The 23024-nt window shown below is 39.0% G+C and overlaps 1 protein-coding gene across 3 annotated transcripts in view; it reads right to left on the bottom strand.

Moving 5' to 3' along the window:
• Window positions 1–23024, bottom strand: part of dcc (DCC netrin 1 receptor) — a 418775-nt gene that overhangs the window by 285588 nt on the left and 110163 nt on the right. For all 3 annotated transcript variants that reach the window (XM_078162332.1, XM_078162331.1, XM_078162330.1), the window contains exons 2-3: window positions 17662–18024; window positions 3169–3456 (exon numbers count right to left, since the gene is read on the bottom strand). In XM_078162332.1, coding sequence (XP_078018458.1) covers window positions 3169–3456; window positions 17662–18024 — 651 coding nt within the window. The remainder of the gene's footprint in view (window positions 1–3168; window positions 3457–17661; window positions 18025–23024) is intronic.

The following is a 23024-nucleotide window of genomic DNA, read 5'->3' on the forward strand; positions in this document are numbered from 1 at the left end:
AAAATATGTTTTTTATTTGTAATAAGTAGCATTTGGCCCTTTTTACATATTCTTTGCATAGGATCCCCAAAAAGCTGGAAACATCCCCGCTAGCTGGTGAGTCTACTGGACAAGATGCAGCTGTCACAGAGATAGGAGCAGCATGATGCTACGGACAAAATGCAATGGATAGTTGTAATTTTCAAGTGGTTGCTTTTTAATGTAGCGAGTTACATTTTCGTAGCTGTTCATTGTAACGTCAAGAGGGTGTTTTTCTTAACTCTCTAGGCTAGTGTAGACAAAAAAAGAACAAAAACAAAACAAACAAAAAAACCTGAAAATACACTTTTTGGGGGGCTTTTCTGTCATCAGAATCTGCAGCACAGGTGCTCCTCACATGCCCTTACCCCTTAATACATTTGTATAAATGGCAAATATAGTGAAGTAAAAGTAGATTACTAGCTCAAAAACCTACTAAATTAAAAAGTTTTTACAAAAAAATCATTTTTACTCATGTGTTAAAGCCTTCCCCATGATCAGTTATTGTTCTGATGATTTTTCTTAAAACATTCAATTTAATCCTTTTTTTTTTAATGTGTTTATCTGTTGTATGTGTAATGTACCTATTGTTTTATTTGGATATTCTTCATTACTAAATCTTTTTTTAATAATCCATTTTAATTTTAACTTTTCATTTTCTTAATCTCATTTATTTACTCAGTTATACATTTCCCTTTATTTGCTATTCTGTTTTGTTATTTATCATTTTATTTATGTATTTTTTTATGTTTTATGTTTTTACTGATATGTATTACTGATATATTTTTCATACTGCAGTATGTAATAGCCAGGTGTGTTTTAAGGTAATCAATAACTTTTGTCCCCTCTGAGCTTTCCTCCTACACGTTGTCTTCTAATTGTCCCTGGCCTTAAATTATTATCAGCTGTGTGTGAGGGCAGATGGGTTGGTGGGGGGCAGCTATGTGTGAGTGGAGTTTGTAATGCAAAGCACATGTGATTATCCTTCTGAAGGTCGGCGTTTCAGCTCCATGGAGGCCCTGCTGGGAAGGAGCGCAGGAAAACTTCATGAGCTTGAGTCAAAGTGGTGTTTAACCAGAGAGAGAGAGCTAACCTGAGCTGTTATCTGAATGATGAAGTGGACAGCGTATGGACTCGTATAATTGGACGGCGTGGAGTGTATGAAGCATCGGCGCGGCTGACAGACTCCCTGCAGACTGATGAGAAGCCGCTTCCTCTCAGACACATTATTAAAATCACATCTTACACTCAGTTTATTCATTACATCACATTTCATTTTAAAATGAGACATCTAGCACTGGGTGGAAATGAACAAAAATTACTACCTGACAAAATGATGACTGCAGGAAAAGTAGAAGTCACCATTAAGTAAAACTGCTGCTGCAGTACTTCACCATAACAAGAGTGGAAATCTAAATCAGCTTTTGGAGCTTGATAACATAAATTATATGAAATTCCAAGAAAGGGCTCTAAAACTTCATTCACACTACTGTGGGAGGCCACAACTCTCCACTGAATCCAAATAAATGAATCTATTTTAGGCTCAGTTGCTCCTTAAGGCAGCCAGACTCGAATAAATTGACTGGACATGTGTGGTACCCAGTGGCAGGGGGTGAGGAAGTATTCAGATCCCCTACTTAAGTGAAAGTACTAAGATAAGGTAAGATATGCCTTACACTACTAATACCACACTTAAAAAATACTTTGTCACAATCGAAAGTCCTGCACTGAAAATGTTACAAAAGAGACCCATCATAGACCATTTTTTGTCTTTTTATGGGGGACGGGGATCTTTATGGGGTGATAGTAGTTCAACAGTATATGCCACATGGAGTGGTATACATTATCTGAAAGCTAGAAACCAAACCTGAAGATTAATTTGGGTTGCCGCTCAGCACTGTGTGTTAAATTTGTCAGTAATTTACACTGTGTTTTGGTCAGGCGCCGATTCAAACTTTGAAACTTTGATATTGTCTGTTACACAGATTTGCGAGTTAAATTTAAGCATGTTTTACCACTTGAGAATTGATAAAAATGGTGAAAAATGCCTACAAAATACCTCATTAAGAAACAGAGACCTTGAGGAACACCGTAAAAACTATGCTGTAATTTGGTGTCAAAACATTTTTAACATCTGGAGATTTCTGTAGGAACTGTGTTTTTTTCAGCGATTAGATGGTGAGCACTTCTGTTTTAGAAACTACTCAGGGTGCTTTGACACCTGCTCTCTGGTGCAGTTTGTTTGTGTTGATAACATGTTCCGACATCAATCCAAATCAATTGCAGTCACATTAAGCATTGTTTGGGTTAAACAGGAATGAGCATGTTACAGTCCTGGAGGATTATTAATGTGCGCCACCTCCTGTACTGCCTCTTTGAAGCATTGGATGTGCCATTCTGTGCATTGAAAATGGTAATGTCAGTTTTTGCCTTGCCAAAATTTAGACTTACCTTGGAGCGTTACTTAACCCCGTTTCCAACAAGCTAGCATTACATGGATTCATTAGATACCAGTGCCTTCACTCTAGCTTCAAAACTCAGCCCGCAACAGCCACTGAGAGACAGTAATGTCAGCCAAGATCACTGGCAGTTGCATGGGTCTCTTCGGGTTATATATATAAGTACATATGTATAACGGGGAAAAATATTTACAGAATTAAATGTAAAAGCACTTCAGAAAAATTTCCTCGGTGACTGTTTACTATTACATATGATACCTTCAGGTTATCATTATTCATGCATTAATATTAAAGCAGGATTTTACAGTTGTAGTTGGTTGAGGTGGAGCTATTTTTTTTATCTATTAATAATGACTCTTTTCATTATTATTAATCAGCTGATTATTTCCTTCATTAATCAACTTATTGCTTGGTGATACGTTTCATTAAAAATTAATTTAATTAATTTGTAAAGAAACTAACAACTAAAGCTGTTACATATGTAGTAAAATAAGAGGAATAATATTTCTCTTACAGATGTACTGTAAAAGAAGTAGAAAGTGGCATGACAAGGCTCAAGTAAAGTACAAGTACCTCAAATTTGTATTCATGTATAGTAGCTGAGTAATTATGCTTACAGTCCACCACTGCCTAACTGATCAGTAAACCAAGCAGCCATGTGCTTTCAGTGTATCACTATTCGTTCAGTTACCTGGGAGCACTCGGAGTTCGGCATCCATCCCCGTCCTGGTGCTGCCGGGGTTGTCAGCCAGACAGCGGTACGTGGCTGAGTCTGGCGGCTGGACGCGACTGACCTGCAGCGAGCCGGATGGTAGTACCGCTAGGCGTGAATCGGGGTCAAACATCAGCGGCAGGTCCTCCCGGTTCTTCTGCCAGCGGATGACAGGCGTCGGGTCACCCGAGACCTCACAGCGCAACAGGGCGGTATCACCGAGGTATGAGGAGACGGACTCGGTGGGGACAACCACCTTCAGTGGACCTGGAGGGAATCGAGAGAGGAAGGGGTTATTAACAGAACTAGAATTATTGTTGTAGGTTGTGGGCCTTTGCCAAGTAGCCAGGTTGCAGTTTAAATCCACATCTGTCTAAACTCATATGTAGCAATGACAGCTGACAATGCCTCAAATATGGGTAATGCTGCAAAGACGCTACAAATTCTAAAACATGGATGCTTCACACACATCTTCAACCTGGAAGCAATCTATAAAAGCACAGTTTCAAGGTAGACACAAAAAACTAAAGTCAACAATTCAGTATCGGAGCAAATGTCTCCCCATGTGCTCCTGAGATATGACATTGAGTAATGGCCAGAAAAGTGTTTTTGCAGAACATTATGATGTCACAGTGAAGCTGGCCTTTGATCTTTTAGATATAAAATATAATCACTTTTTCATTTTATTCTATCAGACATGTATGTGAAATTTTGTCGTAATTAGCGTATGAATTCTTGAGTACTGGCCAAAAACACATTTTGTGAGGTCACAGTAATCTTTGATCACCAAATTCTAATCAGTTAATTCTTGAATCAAGTGGAGTTTTGTGCCAAAAATGTAGAAACTCTTTCAAGGCCTTCTTGTGATATTGCATTCACAACATGAGAAAGGCACAAGGTGGCAGTGACCTTGACCTTAGACCACCAATATCTAATTAGTTCATCCTTGAGTTCAAGTGAATGTTTGTGCCAAATTTGAGGAAATTCCCTCATGGAAATCTTGAGATATTGACTTCACAAGAATAAGATGGGCAGACAACATGAAAACATAATGCCTCAGGTGATGGCTGTTGCCAGTAAGAGGCTCAAACATGGAGTGGATAGAATTCACTCCACCTAAATATACTTTTTATTGATATTTCATTGATTGTTTCTTTGACTCCTCCCCTAACGTTTCCTGTTTTCTCTATACAGAGGCATTTTTCATTTTCATTGTTTTGGTTGTAACAGGGGAAAACAAAGGGAACACTGTACACCCCAAACAGGAAACAGCAGCAGCAGCTCCACAGCATCAATATGAAGTTCAATTCAACCCAACACAACTAAACTAAACTCTGTCCAGATCAGATCAGAACAGAACTGCCTTGGCCTGTGACAGTGTCACTACCACTAGTTCTATGATTACTACAATACTGCTGCTGCCACAACAATCACTGCTTAATGAGCTACTTGTGCACCTACATCTATTAAGACTACTACTGATATTGCTGGCGTTAGTACTAAAAGTACTTCAGAGTCAGAAACAAAAGACAGCAGCAGCGGGGGTGAAGAAGAAGAGGTGAGCTGACAGTAAAGATTTTTTAGGTCGACAAGAGGAAGAAAATTATATAGACAAAAAATGGAACAGGAGTGAAGTGAGTCACAGCAGGTGAAGATGTGAGAGAGAAAGACAGAGTTAGACTCTGAACAGCAGGAGGACCGATGAAAGTCAGAAAGAAAGACAGAGACAGAGAGAGACAGGGACAGTGTGGAGAGGCAGTGTCCAGCCCGCTGTGTTTAGGACACACGCCGTTTCCTGTCGGGCCAAATTCACTTCAACAACAAGCAGCCTGTAGCCACATAAACACAAGACCCTGCTGATGCCAGCCTCACTCTGCTCTCACACTGAAAGGCCTGTTTATTCTATCATCTGAGGCTCAAGTCTGGTTGTATTTTAATTTCAACATGGCTGCCGGGCCTCTGGGCAGATTAAACAGACTCTGCAGGAATGTCAGGAATTCATAAAGAGAAGCTTATTTTCTTCTCTGTGTTGATGTTGTCTTGAGATTTTACAGTTAAATTTAAACTGGCTTTAAGGCATTTAGGCATTTATAGGGTCATATAAAATCTATCTAAAATCTATTGTAATTTTTTCCAGATTCCATGTTTTCTGTTTTAATTTTTCTGAAGTAATGTGTTTTACAATTTAAGCACATTTTGTCATCAGAAAGTTACGTAGTTAACATATTCTGCACTTCTTGCGAATAAATCCAATGTTATCATACTTCCATATATGTATTTATGTACTGTATTAACATCTTATTTTGAAAAGCAGACATAGTCATATGCATATCCTGGGCGGTTTCAATGAATATAGGCTTGGCATGGTGCACTCCAACTAGGTCCTCAGGACCTGCTCAGCCTTGCAGCCAATTTATCCCTGTGGCCACTCGCAGCAATGCAGGGAAAAAATCCCTTTCGGCCCAAAAAGCATTTTTCCCATAGGCCACCATTACAAAAGAGATGTCTGTAAAACTGTTGACAGGACACCTCGAATTGCAAACAGGTCAATTATAATTCTCTCTATTATGAATTTTTGGTCCATGGAGGTTTTATATTTGTACAACATTCCTCAAGCTGAGGAATTCAAAGTCTATAAACTGAGCAGAAACTTGCAGGTGGAGCCAGCGGGAGAGACACTACTGCGAGTTGCATACGCCTATCAGTCCTTATCTAAGGGGTCACTGCTCCTTCAAAGGAGACAAAATCAATACTGTGAAAATTGTACTTCTGTACAGCTAAGACAACAATACTTCAGGAAGTTACTCCTCCTGGCAGGTGGAAAGAAGTATTTCCAGCATGTAGATTATGATTACATCATTTTACTGATCCCTAGAGGGTAAACTATTTTGGTCATCCACATACAGTCACAAAATAAGAAAAGAGGAACAAGTCAGACAGGTCGCATACAGCATGAGAGATATACTGTAACAGTAGTAACAGTAACACCTAATTTATGGTTGGGCACTTGACACTTTTGAAGAGTGTTGCTCAACAGAAAAGACATATTTTTGACAAAAAGGTGTTGTGCTTACATTTTGCATGCCTGGAGAATTTTGTTATGTTGCAGACATTGTCATAAAAAATGTTTCAGAAAACATACTTAAGCTTGCTGTTTAAGCGTAATACAAGATTGTTTCTTGCCAGCCAGCCACCATATTTGTTTCCTGTGTCAAAATGGACAAGCTTGCATTACATCACCCACTAGTGGAGGCATTTATTGGTCCTGTGTGGCACAGTACATTCTGGTAATTGTAGGTTTTCTACCTCTTGAGCAAAAGCGAATGCCACAGCCCATTTCCTCTCTTTTCTCTTGTCATGTGGCACCAATTTCAAAAGTGTTTGTGTCTTACTACTGCATGGACAGCCTAGTTTTATGAGAAGACTATCTTTCCCACAGTGAAATACTGTAACGGAAGTTAGACTGATGTTGATTTTCTCACATTACTCTCAGAAAGACAGAGAATGAGACAACTTTTTTCCCCAAAACTTTTTTTTTAAACTAAATAGATTTCTTTTAAATGATCCTGAGAACTCACCTAATGCTTAATGGATTATGAATAGACATGTCACTGCAGGTCCTTTTGTTGAAAAGCAAGAAGATGCAATCTACTTGCTATCTTTGTAAATATAAAAATGAAACAAAGTGGTATTTCCCTCCCCAACAAACCATTTTGGCCAGTTGTACAGATACTGGCTTGTAATGCACATTGCTTGCAATTTAATGTGGATATAGCAGCTTAAGTCTTGCCAACAGCATTGATTCTTCTCTTGATTTAATGAGAGACAACTGGGCACAGTGTCTGGCCATTACGTCTTTGTTTTGGACATGTCATGCTCTTATTAAACAGCACCGGTAGAGAGATGACAGAAAACCAGGGCAAGAGAGATGCTAAGAATGTGCTCAGCCAGAGTCAGTTCGTAGACGTTGTGGTTCATGGTTGTCATCTCATTACCTATAAGCCACTGCATGCTCTGGATCAAACCCTGGATGTGTAAGACTGTAATTCACTTTCTCAAATGCACACATTTTGTTTCTTTAATTTCTAGAAAAGGGTTTCATAAGACATTTCTGTATCTTTTAACATCTTTAAAATTATATTTTGGAGAAACTACACTGTAGTTTGCTGTGTTAAAAAGTTTTGAGTAAGTTTCCAAATCCCAAGAGTCCTAAATTTCTGCCAGTATGTGTCTTCATGAGGACTTTTCATCCAAGGTTGAGACAGAAAAGGAAATGCAGTCTGGTGTCTGACTTTCCTTGCAGTTTATGCTTTTGTAATTTTGTTTTCCTGCTGGTTTAAATCAGTTCCTGTTTCCTCCATTTCACCTCGACACACAAACAGCAAATACAAACTTTAACTCTGACACAAACACTAACTTTCTCTTTCTGTTCTGTAACATTAAAAAAAAGCCCCAGTTTGGCTCTTGAATTGTGGGACAAGCTGCCGCTGTTTGCAGGTTTGCGGTGAGGACTTGAGCCGCTGTGACATCACAGAGATCAGAGGTGACGGGAACGCTGATGTGAATTTGGATCATGTGTCTTATATAAGTTCTGCTGCTGTCTGTTCCTGTGTGGTTCACACTGCTGCCTGCAGCTGCACACACACACACACACACACACAATCTTGTTTTTGTCACTTATGAGGATCCTGTAATGATAAAGGTTTTATTCCTAGATACTTAATCTGACCCTTAACTATGATTGCCTCAGGTCTAGTTCTACAACCCTGAAACAAATGCATTAATGTTCATGCCAACTAATAACAAATAACTAGTTTACACTGCGGGTGCTGAGAGTCCTCATAATGTGGTGAAATGGTTTTTGTCCCCATGTGGGTACAGAAAACAGAAGACAGTCTCATCTCTGCATCACATCTTTCAAAGTGGCTAAATGACTTCTGATTTAATGCTGCTTTATCACTTTTATGTCATTACTATTTTAAATTCCATCATACAAGTATAGCATAGCACTATATAAACTGTCCATCCTGTCAGAATTTACTCTTGAGGAACTGTGAGCCACCATCTTGGGTGAACACATAGCCCAGTCCCCAGAGGAAAATGTCGGCAAATTTGCGCGTATTATATGCATCATATCAACATTTCCAGGGTAGTGTAGTATATAAACTGGAATTGTCATTGGTAGGTAGAGGGGATGGTGGATGGTGTGACACCTACGTGAGACGCCTGCCAAGCTGCAGACCACTGCAGACCATTGTTTGAGACCAACAAACAACAAATTAAGTTTTGTTCTAGCGAGTATTTGCTGTGTTTCCCATGGCTTTGTTTTTTTTCCAGGTATAGTGCCACAAAAAGACACCGCTGCATTTGCTGCCAGGATTGTACCTCTAATACCGGGTATTTTAAGCCAAAACGTGATCGTTTCTAACAAAAACCAAGTGGTTTATGTGCCTAAACCTAACCACATGTTTACCATGACAGTGTTGAAATGGAAATAAAATAGAAATTTCAATGTATCCGTTATATAATAGCATACAAATGTAACGTAACTGTGGCTTGTGGACAAGTGTAATGTCAACATTTCTTTTGTTTTTTTTGTTTGTTTTGTGTTTTTTTAGCCCAACTAGTCAGTAGAGATTGACATACATGTACCACTGACCTTTTTCATCAAAAGTGGTCAGTGGTTACTAGGTACAACAAGCATAACATGTTCCATATTGATGAAAGAAATATGATAATTTTAGAGTTCTGTACAGTTTCTGTACAGTTACTTAAAACAAACTAAGTTGTGATTAGTCCACTGTTTCTCTAGTCAAAAACAGCCATCAAAGGGCAGAACATCAGACCTATTTAAATCACTGAAAAAATCTAAGAGGTAAACGTCCAACTTGTGGTATTGCTGCATCATGCTGTTCTCGTAAACTGTATATTTTCCTACAAAAAGTTATGCACCCCAATTGGTGCATATCCCACCTAATTATGACCCAGTAATTAGTGCATAGCCCATTTACTTTAAAATGCCACAATTACATGACCAATGCGCTGACGAAAGTAAACAAGGGAGTGGTCTTGAGCAGTCTTGTAAGGAGGCAGGTTGGGGCAGTGGATGGGTCACAAAATCACGGATTTTACCCTGAGACTTTCCCCAGGAGATGCGTGTTCACAATTGTGTGAACTTTGAGTGAGCGCTGAGTAATTTTAAGATTCATCCTCACCATGTTTCTCTTCCTAAGCCTAACCACAGTAACATTACTTGCCTAAACCTAATCGCCGTAACTTTATGTTAATTACGTAACTTTATGTTAAGGATGTTACATCATTCATTAGGCACTAATTCGTATGGTATCATATGACCTGTTGTGTGTGCATTTTCGTAGGCTTTAGTAGGAATCATTCTATGAGGATACATTGATTGCTGAACTGTATTCTGCTCTGTGTCTTGCTGCATACAGTATTTTTCATGTGCTCAGAAGACTTTCAGTCAAAACATTTTCAGAGAGTGAAAGGTTTTCTCCTGCAGACATGGCTGTAACATTCTGTGAATTCTCTGCACATGTTATGACAGAGCCAGGTATTACAGTGAGTTTGTTGTGATAGGTACTAAAAGATGCAGCTTGATTAAAAAAAAAATAAAATTGTAGACTGTAATTATGAACAGTTAATTGTTTTACAGACAGCTGTACTGTACAAAGAAAGAAACAGAAAAAAAACTGAGTACATAAAAAGAACCAATAACCTTTTTTAAGAAAAGGAAAGAGGTTTTTTTACAGGTTCAAATTCATCATTATGTTACAGAGCAAAACGTCCTCATCTTACCAAATCCTACTTTTTTTTTTTTAGTTTTATTGGAGTCATCTGCTATATTCCATCTACTTACCCTAAGCCTAGAAAATTCCAGAAACAAGCAAAACTGACCTGGACGCAGAATCATCTCTCCTGATTGGGTGATGTTTTTCTATGATCTAAAGGCTAAAGATGAGACTAAATAACAACTGATGAGTCACAAAATGTTGTTCATAATGTACATATTAGCGGATTTGTAGGATTTTTTTGTTATGTATTGAATCAGAATGACATCATGTTTCTTTTTTTTTTACCTATCAGAGAACACGTTGCCTGAATTTACTTAAACAGACTGAACAGCCTTGTGAATCAAAAGTGGAGCAGAGAGTTTGAAGTGATCCTCAGTCAGAGAAAAAATTCTGATCACAGAGAATGAAAAAGTAAACCAGCATGAGGGGAAGTTAGAGAGGAATAGAAATGGGTCAAACCATGAGGATGTGAGGAGGAAGGAATGAAGAGAAGGACTTAGGAAAGAAATAGCAGTAAGAACAAAGAGGTGAGAAGAAAAAAAAAGGAAGAAACTTTGACCCTGATCTCAACGTGCCTTCACTCCAACTTCCTGTCTCCAGATTCAAACCAGCTACCTCTATTTTCAACCAAAAAGTTATTACTTTGATTTCTTTGATTTCCATGAGGACAGTGGCTGTTGTCTCCCTGCTGTTTTCATCCTCATTAGACAAACGGACCAAAACAACTCGGACGGATAATAACATGCAAATCACAGCAAACAGGCGGGGGCAGCAGAGGGATCTGGGGACGCTCCTACACTGAATCGTCGCCTTGGGAACGATTATTATCTGCTTTTGTGGTTCAAACCCCACTCCTCCTCACTGCTGTTAATTGGGATTTGTCCGGATCCTCAGAGAGTCAACGGCTAATTGGGGACGGGCAGACTGAAGGCCGTTCTGTCTCTCCCTTCACTTCTGTGAACTTTAGCTAAGAATTTAAAGATAATAGTTTGTGTTTGGAGTGGTTGGGAAATAACACTGTGAGGTTAAGACACCGTAGCTTGAGATGAGCAGCTAAAATACAACATAACAGAAATTGTCGCTGTTAGGCAGAAACCTCGTATGTCAAAAACTGCCAGATATTAAAAAGAAAGTGTTTTGAAATAATTGGGCATTGCACAGTCAAAGTAAGTATTGTTGTGTCTTACATATGGTCAGATACTTGTATATGACATCATGTTACTGATATTTTATCAAAATCAAGCTCAAATGGAGTTACGAGGTTTTCAACCATCAAATGTGATTCGTGGTTTGTCCGCTTTTGGTTAGAACAGCTGCATCTCAGTTAATAAGTGCTTTGCAATAGGCAAAGGTGGGAGTAAGTCACACATGTATGAGTTAAAAGTAAGTTTAAAGTTACTGTGGTGAAAATCAAACAAGTCAAGTTCCTGCAATAAGTCACGTTGTTGCTCAGGTCAAGCAAGTCACAAGTCATATGAAATTCCAATGATTTGGTTAAACAAGCTTTCCAGCTAACATTTGACCAGCCAATAAGCTAATACATTAGCTGAAAAGACACAACCACGTACCTGTCTTTGTGGGTTTTGTAGTGATGTATGAAGTTAGATGTTGTGGTGGTCGTGTCACTGATTCTTGAGCTACAGACCTTGTATACTGCTGTTCTCTTCTTACTACTACCATTGACAACATAATCCTTGAATCCAAATTGTATTATTGTTGGACTGGTCCCCTCCATGATAACCCCAAATTTCTCCCAGTGGTGATGCCAGCACCTTGGGTGGTAGTTTGCTGCCATTGTTGTGTGTGAATGGCTTAATAAAAAGGAAAAATGCAAAGCGCTATACAAATGCAGGCCATTTACCAAATATTTGGGTATTAGCTACCCTGTCAACTGTTATTATATCCTCCAGGGGGGAAAAGCAGGTCAGCCAGTATGCTGTTTCAGTTGAGGAAGGGCCACCAAATTTCAGCTTTACATGACATCATAACAATATGTGTACTGTTGAAAAAATTAGTAAGATCACCTGTATTAATATAATCAGCCAACAAGAATCTATGTGATTTGTACAGCACAAAGAAGGTTACTTTGTGTTTAGTTTTAACACTGTTTTTAATTGTTGTTTTTGGTTTTATGGTCCATGCATGAAACATATGTGTCAGTGTTGAATTATACATAAATGAAACAATGTTAACATTTCAATTGTTTTTTTATCAGTATACTCTGCTAGTCCCTCCCCCTTTCTCTCTCTCATCTTTGTATGTCTTTGTACTCATTGTTCAGCCTGTGTATTATTTCTATTTCGTTTTCCTTTTTTCGCTCATCCCAGTAGTAGTCTCTCTCTATTCCTCTTTATTCTCTGTGCTCATTCATCAGTAGTCGCTCACTCACTCCGCTGTCCCTCTGCATTTCTTTGTACTCCCTCTGTTTTTTCTTTCCTCAGTCTTGCATGCTCTCTCTCTCTTTCTCCATCTATCTATCTGAGTGTTCAGTGTTTCTAATTAATTCCCAGTTTAGTCATATCTGAACACACACACACACGCGCGCATACGGTCAGAGTGCTAATTGAATTTTTAAGCCTCCGCTGTTCATTAGCATTTTGCCTTGTAATGTGTTGTGTGCCCCCTGTGTGTTGCTTGTGTGTGTGTGTGTGTGTGTGTGTGTGTTTGTGCACAGACGTGTGTTTATTGTTTAACACATTTAATTCAGCTCGGGATTGGATAGGAGTGCAAAATTAACACTGACCAACTAACCAATAGAGAGGTAGCTGATCCCAGTTATTGTTATCTTCATAGCTATGTTGACTGTAAGGGAGCCTGAAGGGACAATTCCAGGAGGCCACACGATGTTCTGTCCGCTGCACGATGACTTTGATTTTATTGATTTGGTCATTTTTCCTTGATATTTGCGCTTCGACCATAAGAAAATAAGCAGATTACGTAGTTAAATGGTTTGTTTTTGCATCTTTTTTAGTTGTGATTGTTGTTATTATTTCCTCCTTTGTTGTGCTCTAGCCTACAGATAAAGTTAATACCGTTCAGTGGCCAGTTATGAATGACACTGATCAAAGATTTGTGGCTGTTTTAGCTATTAAAACCTCTTGCACTCCACCCCCATTTTGTAGCAAAAACGCCTAAAATGACATACCCAAATTAAAATGATTGTAGCTTTCGAACTGCTCTGACTACATGCATGCATGAGGTCTTGCCAGAAAGAAAACTCCCTGAAGTTTCTTGTGAAAGTGTCAGAAACACCCTAGGTGATACAGAGACAGAGTAATGGGCCACTGAATTCAGTCAAAAATTGAAGATTTTGGTCCGCCTACAATAAAAAATGTTTTTCAGGATGAATAACTGTCTGTGGCTTCATCTGTGGAGGTAAATGACAGTATGGGGCTGTAGAAACACTATCAATGAACACGTGTTTCAAATTTGAAGAAGAAAGCGCAAAGTATGACCATTCTACAGTGTTTTTTCCATGAAAACAGCTCCAAAAGATAAGTCGGTCACTCTGCTTCAAAACAGTACTGTCAGTGATCCAACAACACTCAGCCAGCTTCTAACATTGTACCGTATTGAAATCAGGCGTGATTGTGATAGCTGATGTTGTTTTTGACACAGAAACACCATAAAACATCACCAGAATAAGGCCACATGAAAGGTGAAAGTTATGATCCCACTTTCTAGACGGTGTATCTCAGCCAAAAATAGTGGTAGGAGTGAATCGCGTGTAATCCTGTAACTTTTCCCCATCAAAAAAATGGCATGACATGACTTGTCACCACTCATCGCGATTTGGGACTATGTGTGTTTAGGCTGCTCTTGTGCGAAATACATAAGAAATAAAAGAAAAATGATGTTATTTTATCAAGAGCCTCCTGAATCCAGCAATACCAAATTTCACATGGTTTGATGACGTAGTGCACCTGGGAGATACCATTTAACAGAGGAGGAGGGGAGCGAGGACGTCGGCGTTCTGGCGGAGTTAGAGAGGTTGAAAATTACATTCATCCTCATACTTATTAGGGATGGGCAGCACAAGCAAAAACACTACTGGAATATCGTGGCAACTATTCGACAATTTTTCGAATAATCCCCCCCAGGAGCTGAATTGCATGTCAAATAAAGGGGGGAAATAAGACAGCGAATAGTAAAAGGTAAAAATAAACCGAAATTCGAAAATCGTGACCCATCCCTAATACTTATATTCTATCTTTATTTCACATACAGTGCCTGTAAAAATCAATCTGCTCTATGCAACATGCTGCAGCTCCCTCAGATATAGACAAGGCAAATACTTTTAAGCATCTGAAACGTGCTGCAGCATAGCTACTAAAAAATACAACAACTGACTGTGGCTGTGATCAGCCCAAGCATTCACCTGGCAAAGATCTGCACTTTACTGAGTGCACTATTGTAGTTTTATTTTGTTTTGCTGTTTGTTTTTTATGCCTTTCCCACCCAGCATATCTGTCTGCTCTGACGTCAGTCAGCTTTCTATTCCCCATAGAGATAGGTAGGATAGGAAGTTTCTGTAATATTATGTCACTGTTCTGCACTGTTATTTAGCGCAGGTGATGCTTATTCTTTATGGTTTATCTTGTATGTCACAACCAAGCATCCTCATTTAAGAGCACCTCCATGCACATATTTGTGGAAATACATTAAACTTCCACAGTTAGCTTTTGGGATTGTGCAAGAATATTTTCTCACTTGATATTTTTTTTTTCTAAAACATGATCCCAATATAAAGAAATAATGCAAACTATAATACTCTCACTATGATAAACTGTCAGACAACAGTATGAAGAATAGTGTACGGGAACTTTTTTGTTTTGTTTCTGTCTCAGTCTTTGCTTTGACTTTGTCCCTCATGAGGACTCAGTCTTGACATGATCTTTAATCTGCTACGACTCTGACCTCTAAGCCTTACAGGCTCGGCCTCTGTCTCACTTTAAGTGCTCCCGGCTACAGGTCTGGTTTAAAGTTCAGGTTATGGGAAGCCCCAGGATCTGAGAGGTTAAGCAGCAGGAAACGGTTAGATTATAGTGACAGTGGTAAACCCCAAAACCACACACCTCACCTCACACACACACACACACACACTCTGACACAGTGTGTATATCAGCTGGTCGTCTCCTTAGCTCACTCAGCTCTTTGTGTTTGAGTGTTTTGGTCTCTGGAGTGACTCTCATCCTCCCAGTCGGTTAGAGCGATTAAAAAGGCAGGAGACCAGCAGCTGCAGCTCACAAGGAGGTGAATGTGTGTGTGTGTGTGTGTGTGTGTGTGTGTGTGTGTGTGTGTGTGTGTGTGTGTGTGTGTGGTATCCAGAACCTCATTATCAGAGTCTCAGAAGTAATCAGCATGTTGGTTAGGCCTATAATTTGTCTTTCCATCAGCCAACTTAACGAAAGTGAGTGAGTCTAAAAGACAAACTGTCTGACCTCACATTTAAAAGTCCATTCCTGCAGCTTTTCTGTCTGAATAAAGCTGGCATTAGTCAGAGGCCTGGTCTGGAATTTTATTAATTTTAAAGAGAGAGGAAAAAATGCTTAACATTTAATAAACATATCCAAAACAAAATTAATATCATTTTGTATTAGCAATGTTCTTGATACGTCTGTTGATAGGTGACAGTAGAGCAAGTCACCTAAACCAAATTATCGGGCATCAGATGATGTGAGCAAAACCTAAATTTGTCGCAATCTGTAGATAATTGATGGTGTAAATGATCTGATGTTTGATAAGGCTCAGATTTTTCTTCAACGCCATATCTATTTTTCCACCTACCAATTAAATATGAATTTGAAATCCCTCAAACTTGCTATACTCTCTATACAGTATACTATCCCACACCATAGGTAGTGCTCACTGTTGGTGATGGTGATGCACTTAAGCCTCTGTGCCTCTCTGTCTATTAATGTCTTCCATAATGGTATTGATCTTAAGCCACACTCCACTTAGTAAATTACATTACAGATGAATTACTTTGGTTCTATTAAATAAATATGAACAGTAAAATAAATGGAGGAAGCTGAGCAATATCAAGTGTGTGTGTGTGTGTGTGTGTGTGTGTGTGTGTGTGATCTGCCAGAGTAAAAGCCAAGGACAGGTCAAGGTGTCATGAAAACATCAGAATGAGAGAATCTCCTCTCGTTCCCTTCCCTTCTCTCATTTTATGTCTTCCTTTCTTCTACTCTTATTGGTTAATATCCAGCATTTGGCCCTTGATTTAAGTTCATTTTGTCTAACAAATCATATTTTAGCATCACAGTGCCAAGTGGAAGAAACCCAGGGTTGTTTAAATCCAGAAAAGAAGAGGACCTAACTTTGAGCCCTGCCGGACACCAAAGTTATGTGAGCAGGTGGAGTTTATCACTATTTTAAAAGCAAGTTTGGAAAAAAAGGAGATTCTGAATCAATCAAAGGCTAAGCCTTAGACACTGGCTATTGTGGCTTCAACAGTTTGTGTATTCGTACTTATCCCTCATTGTACAGTGCACACAGCCACACTCATAATACACAGGAATGTATGTAATATGGAACTGAAGTTCAAAAGTGTGAGTTTTGCCTGGAAAATTTTAGCTTGACAGATGACGACAGAAGACTAGGACAGTGTGTCGGCATTGCTCGCTGTTGTAGAGTCTGTGGATGGAAACAGATCCAACATGCTAATGCACATTCAATACAGTCATCACCTAAATGTGCCAATCACCAGGATGGTAAATGACTTGGTGTTTTGAATGTTTAAATATGCCAAAGTGGAACTTTGTGTAATTAATCTATGTATTTTGGTATTTTCAATTTCAGACCATAAGAGATGCTTTTCAGATTTTTAGTCTTTTGTGACTTGTTGCCTTTTGGTAAAGTATTTGTTCAGTTGTTCAATGTAATACATTAGTGTTTAAAATGTTCCTTATTTTTATGATGAAAATTGTTTACCAACATTGTCAGTGGGCAAAGAAACCAAACCTGGCTTTTGTGTACCGTTACACCCATACCAGCTACATTGTGCAGACTGTTCAATAAAATCAAGTATTCGCAGTAAAGTTGTGCTGAAATCTGATAAAACTATGAATCATTAGCTATTCTATACAGAGATCCCACTATAGAGCTGCCACAAAGTCCCATATTTATGCCACCTTTGCATTTTTACACAGAACCAAATGATGACAGCATCATGGAATCGCAAAATCAAAAGAGGTGTGACAGGCATAACTATAAAAGCATAAAACATACACATCGGCAGCACTTTAGAAACAATAACAATGGCATTAATATGCCAATAACAATAATTTACACTCTTTGTTATATGGCGGCTGATCCCACCCTCTGCTCGAAGGGTAAAAAGCTCCTGAATCTCATTGTTTTCCCAATTTGCACATATTAAAATCTTCCACAGTAGGTCACACACATAACACATAGTCAAAACGTCATACCCATCCTGCCCATGGTCCTGTCGTGCCCCCTGTCCTGATTATACAGACACCAATTCCGCACTGTCACTACCTTCAGTGGTGGGTTAAAGGGGAGACAACTTTGTCCCCCCATTTCGCAATCATGCCCACCTTGAACAGGCAGTGTAAAAGGGGATGATGAGTAGTAGCCTGTATGTGCTGTTAGCAAAACAGAATTTGTGTATTAGAATAGAGCCATCACTTACCCGCCACAGTGACCCTGGCAGTCCGGCTAACGATACTCCCCAGTCCGTCCAGTGTAGCGAGGCACTGGTATTCACCCTCATCAGGTCGATGGTGCCGCGAGTGCACAACATTCTGCACCAGCAGCGAGCCATTAGCCAGCTGCTGCCGCCGCTCGTCCACCACCGTGCTCAGCAGCACATCGTCCTTACGCCATATGATGGTGGGAGGTCCCACCACTGCGTCAGACTGTGCCTGGCAGTCGAGCTGCAATACGCCACCTCGGACTGTAACCGTGTCCTGAGGCTCCAGAGTGAAAGTGAAGTCCACAAAACCTCCGAGACTAGGTGATGAGGAGGAGGAGGAAGTTGAGGAGGCATCTGAGGCTGTAGGAGGAGAGAAGATGAGGAGTTAGATGAAGGTGAAAAAACATAAAATCACCAATAGGACAGTTAATAATGCAAACTCAATCGCCAGAATACATGTTGGCATTGTACGTTTCTGCAAACCAAGGATACATTATATCTGTGCATTTTTACATAGCGGATACACTGATGCTAAAATGCCGTGATTTATGCTTGTTTATGGTTGCAAAGAGATTATGTTTTGGCTCAAAACACTCGCTTTTAGTGGCAGAATTCCTGCAGGAAACGCAGCAATGTCTCGGTTCAAACAACAGTTTTTCATGGCACTATTCCTGGTGGAAACACAGTGACAAGTTTCTAAAGAATACCCACATCTGGGGGCTGAAAAGCAACTGGAAATGCTGCCATGACCTGCTAAAAAATAACCAGTATTGTTGTTTGCTGGTCTCGAAAAGTGGTCTGCAGCCTGGCAGGTGTCTCGTCTAGGTAACACATCCACCATTCTCTCCACCTTCCAGTGATTTTCCAATTCAGCTCATATTCTATGTAACTTTAGAAACATTGGTATGATACATGTTAAATGCACAAATATAACATATCCATGGTTTACAGAAATGTACAATGCCAATATATTTTTCTGGTGACTAGGCTGCTCCATCACATAAACTGACAACAGAGCTGCAAGCAAATACAGGTGGGGCTCATAAAAGAGATAGGATAAAACAAGGTGTCCAGTGGGGGATGTGACATATTCAATAAAAGATACAATAAATAAAAACAAAATAAATAAATGAGCAACTCTGGAGGTTAAGCAACATCTCATAATACCAGATCAAAAGTGTTCATCACAACTGGGTAAAGCAGGCATCTGCTGCGGGGCCCAAGCCTGCGGGGGGCTCAGGGTCCACATGACAAGTCTGTTTCTTTGTTAGCTGATGTAAGTTGCATGAGAGCAGACATCACATCCTGCTGTAGGCTTCATATGAAAATAACAGCTGCTATAGTAATGTTCTCATAATAACAACAGATGAAAGGACAATGTGTAATGTGAAAGGCAAAACATGAAAAGCCTTAAAGGGGACCTATTATGTTCATTTTCAGGTTCATACTTGTATTTACAGTTTCTACCAGAACACGTTTACACGCTTTAATGGTGGAAAACAATTTATTTTCTTCACAGTAGAAGAAACTTTGACCATAAAACAAAAAATAAGGAAAAGCATAATAGGTCACTTTTAGAATCACAGTGTGTTCTACCTGTTCAGCATCAAAGAAAAGACGTAGCCAGCAACTAGCCAATATACTGGAGTATGCCCCCAAGTGACAGCAGCTTTAGGCAACAAATACACTGGCCAAACATGTTGCTCTGCATCATCACACTTGAATAAGTATCAGTGGGTAAAAATAATCCTTAAGTATCATTGCAAACTGTTTTATGTGCTCATCTCAACATGAATGAGATAATTTCACAACACTGAGAAAATCAAACAGTTTTTCAGGGGGTCAACATAACCATCACCGCCTGGCTCCAGCTGTTGAACCACAAGTGGAATCAAACCCATAACCCATAATGCTTTTCACTGCACACTTTCAGCGTCAAAGCTTTTTTGTAGTAGGTGAAGAAGGACTTCAAGTTGTGTTTATTTTCTCATGCTTTTATCTATTTATTCATTTATTCCTGTTTTGGCGGATGTTTTCATTCATATTTGTAATTAGTTTTGTCAGATGTGTCTCTTCACAGCAGTAAACATGAGTGAGTTTAACCTCCGACCCACAGCGCTTTGGTCTGCGGGATAACTCATCATCTCCACCAATGCCACATCAACCTGTTGTATTCTTTGTTTTTATGTTTTTATATTTGGTTTAATCTCGTGAAAGGCTCTGACGGTGGCAGCTTCTCCTCTCGCCTTTGATGCCGACGCTGCTAAAAAGCCTTTCATCCTGATCAGAGAGGCAGTTTGTTCGGTCAAAGCCACCGTTCAGCGTCTGTGTGTTTCCTGGAAAGTCTGAACAGAGGCTGAGAACGTTCTGAAATCACATCATTACGTGACAAAGTTGGCTTTGAAGCTCAGCAGATGTTCTTTTTTTCTTTTTGATTTTACTGACGTTCCTTTTAAACCCTCACAGCTTCGGTTTCTCCTGCAGGAAAACTCTGATCAGACAAACATAAGGTATGAAAAACTAAATACTCTCTGGATTTCTTCCCGACTGGGATAAAGAAACCAATGGAGAACAAAAGTCATTTATCAAAGATAAACTGGGTTTTTGCTGTCAGCATAGATATGTTTCTTTTCCTACTCAAATAATAGGACAAAACACATTGACTGAATGAGGAACCATTGGATCCACACAGCCCTGTAGGTCAGAGATTAGATATCCTGAGGTTAACAGTCAAAGTCCTCTCAACAACTCCCTCTGCTCTAAAATTCTCTACTTCTTTATAATTATTTGGATTTTTCAAATTTTGGCTATTTATGTAAGTGCTCGGTAATACATTCTGCAAGTTTCCTCTGGAATTCAGCAAGTGCTTCTAATCTCTACACAACTTATTAAACCAAAATTAAACAAAGTCATTTGTAACTTTGTATCTATAATTTGTGCCACATTTTAAAAAAAATCCAGGAAACTCCCTAAAAAATTATCAAGAAATTACAGACTAGTAACTCAAAAAAAAAGAAGATACAATAAAATAGTTATAAATCAGGGAAGAAATTGCTTGACTTTAAAAACTTTATTTCAGTGGTAAAATTCTCTGTAAACTCTCAGATCTAATGAAACAGTTAATCATATAAACACTGGTGAAAGTAATTACTTAAAAAAATCTGTCTCAATACGCCACCTTAAGGTTTACATGAGCAAAACCTGTTCATCTTAAAGTGCTTGTGGAGACAAGAAGGATAGTTGAGGGGCAAATCGATTTTATAGACTGAGCTGAAGTGAGAGGAATCTCCTCTCCTCAAAAAAAAAATAAAAAAAAAATTAGGCACTCACATCTCATTGTAGTAGTTTTGTGTCTATGTGTAGTCATTCTGAGTCTCGTTGCTTTGCTGAAGCATTTGCTTTTGCTCAAGAGGTAGAAAACCTACAACTACCATTATGCAGTGCACCGAACCAGACCAATAAACACTCCTGCTGGTGGGTGACATAATGTAAGCTTGGCCGCTTTGAAACAGGAAAACATATGGCAGCCAGTAAATGATTACAGTTAAACAGTAAGCTAAAATATGTTTCTGAAAATACTGAAGGCAAAAACTAGGCAACGCAGTAACAAAATCTTGATTTGTATTTGATTAGCACTGCTGAGCTGATCTCAGTTTGGTTTTTTGCGCCAGCTCTCTTTTAATCCACTATAATTCATACTGTTTGTGTCCGTAGTGGCAGGCATATGAAAATCCGTAATACAATCTGTCCACTGGATGATGCGTTTGCGATTTGAGTTGAGAGATGATAACCTGGAGGGGAGTTTACCACAGTTCATTTACACATACTACCCACACAGTTATGATACAAAGCTGGTTGAAAATCAGCACAGTATCCGTGTACAGCACCCAATATCCACTTAGAGTATCTCTTAATCACATTATAATGCAAAATTATGAAATGAATATAATGTTTTACAATTGTGAAAGTTATAATACATTATGACCCTTGTAAAAAACATGTCAGTGAGTGACCAGCAATTATGAAGTATTGATACTTGACTTTTAAGTCGTCATAAAATGCTTTATAAAGGTGTTATAATTGTTGCATTATGAATATGTATGCATTGTTATAACAAATTATAATACAATAAAAGGATGTCTGTAATGCAGTATGGACATAGGCATCCTAGAAAGCATCCATTTTCTTTGAACGTAAGAGATGGATATTGAGATAATACATGTATTACAGTAATGTTAGAAGGCAGAACATGTCTCTGCATGTTTAACCTTGTGCTGCTGCAGCCTTTATGTTAATTTGAATGCATTCAGTTCAGACTCGTGTCATTTTGAAGTGTTACAGGTCTGACCTGTAAGAGTACTGTCATGACTTTTACATAAAAGTGTGCCTTGTTTGCCCCACATGAACCTCCCACTTCTTGGTTGCTTTTATAAGTCCTAGCAGAAACTGAGCACATATTACATGTAATATACTGTTTAAAAACACAACAATGGAAATAAAAAGAAGAGGAAGAATTACAGACCCATATAACAAAGCGTTAGCATTTATCTCCCAACATGAGGGAATCCTTCCATTTATTTATGTTTTTTTTTTTTTTTTTTTGACCTTATTTCTTTATTTTTTGGCCAATAGACTAGATGCTAATAGAACTTATCTAAAACAAAGTTTCCAGAGAAACTACAGGGCAGGACATGACCTGAGTGTCCTCAGCTGTAGCTAAAGCAGTTAAGCAAAGTGAGAACAGGAGTCAGAATCTGTGAAATCTTAACAATGCCGTAAATTGGGGACACCTTCCCATCCTCCCTTAGATTTCTTTCATTATTTACAGCTTTCTTTTGTTCCTTCATTCCATATGTTCCACCTTTCCTTCCCTACCCTCCATTCCATTTCTTTCTGTCCATCCTTCTCCCCCTTCCTTCTCTTCTTCCTCTCTGTTCTTCTTTTATTCCTTCTCTCTTTCTTTCCCTTCACGGTTTCCTTCTTATTGATTCCCCTTCAGCAGTCCTCTCCTTCTATCTCTCTATCGGTAAATCACCATCTTGACAGCTCTATCTGTACTCACTCCCACCAGTTTCACTCACACACACACACACACACACACACACACACACACACGCACAGTCAGTCAGTTCATCAGTGTGTCCTTGTCCTTGTTGTCCTGCAGTTTGATGCTATCACTCTCTGTCTGCTCTCCCTCTGTCTCTTCACTCTCTTAACTGCCACCTTCTTATTGTTTCTTCGTATTTCCTCTTTAATGTGGAGCTTGTCCAAACTTTTATATTTATAAATGCAAAGGTTTTATTTTACTGGTCCATTATTTTATTAATAACGTCCTGATAATGTCTAGGTGAATTCCCTGA

Source organism: Epinephelus lanceolatus, chromosome 19, assembly GCF_041903045.1.
Source record: "Epinephelus lanceolatus isolate andai-2023 chromosome 19, ASM4190304v1, whole genome shotgun sequence".
In the NCBI taxonomy this organism is placed as follows: Eukaryota; Metazoa; Chordata; class Actinopteri; order Perciformes; family Serranidae; genus Epinephelus; species Epinephelus lanceolatus.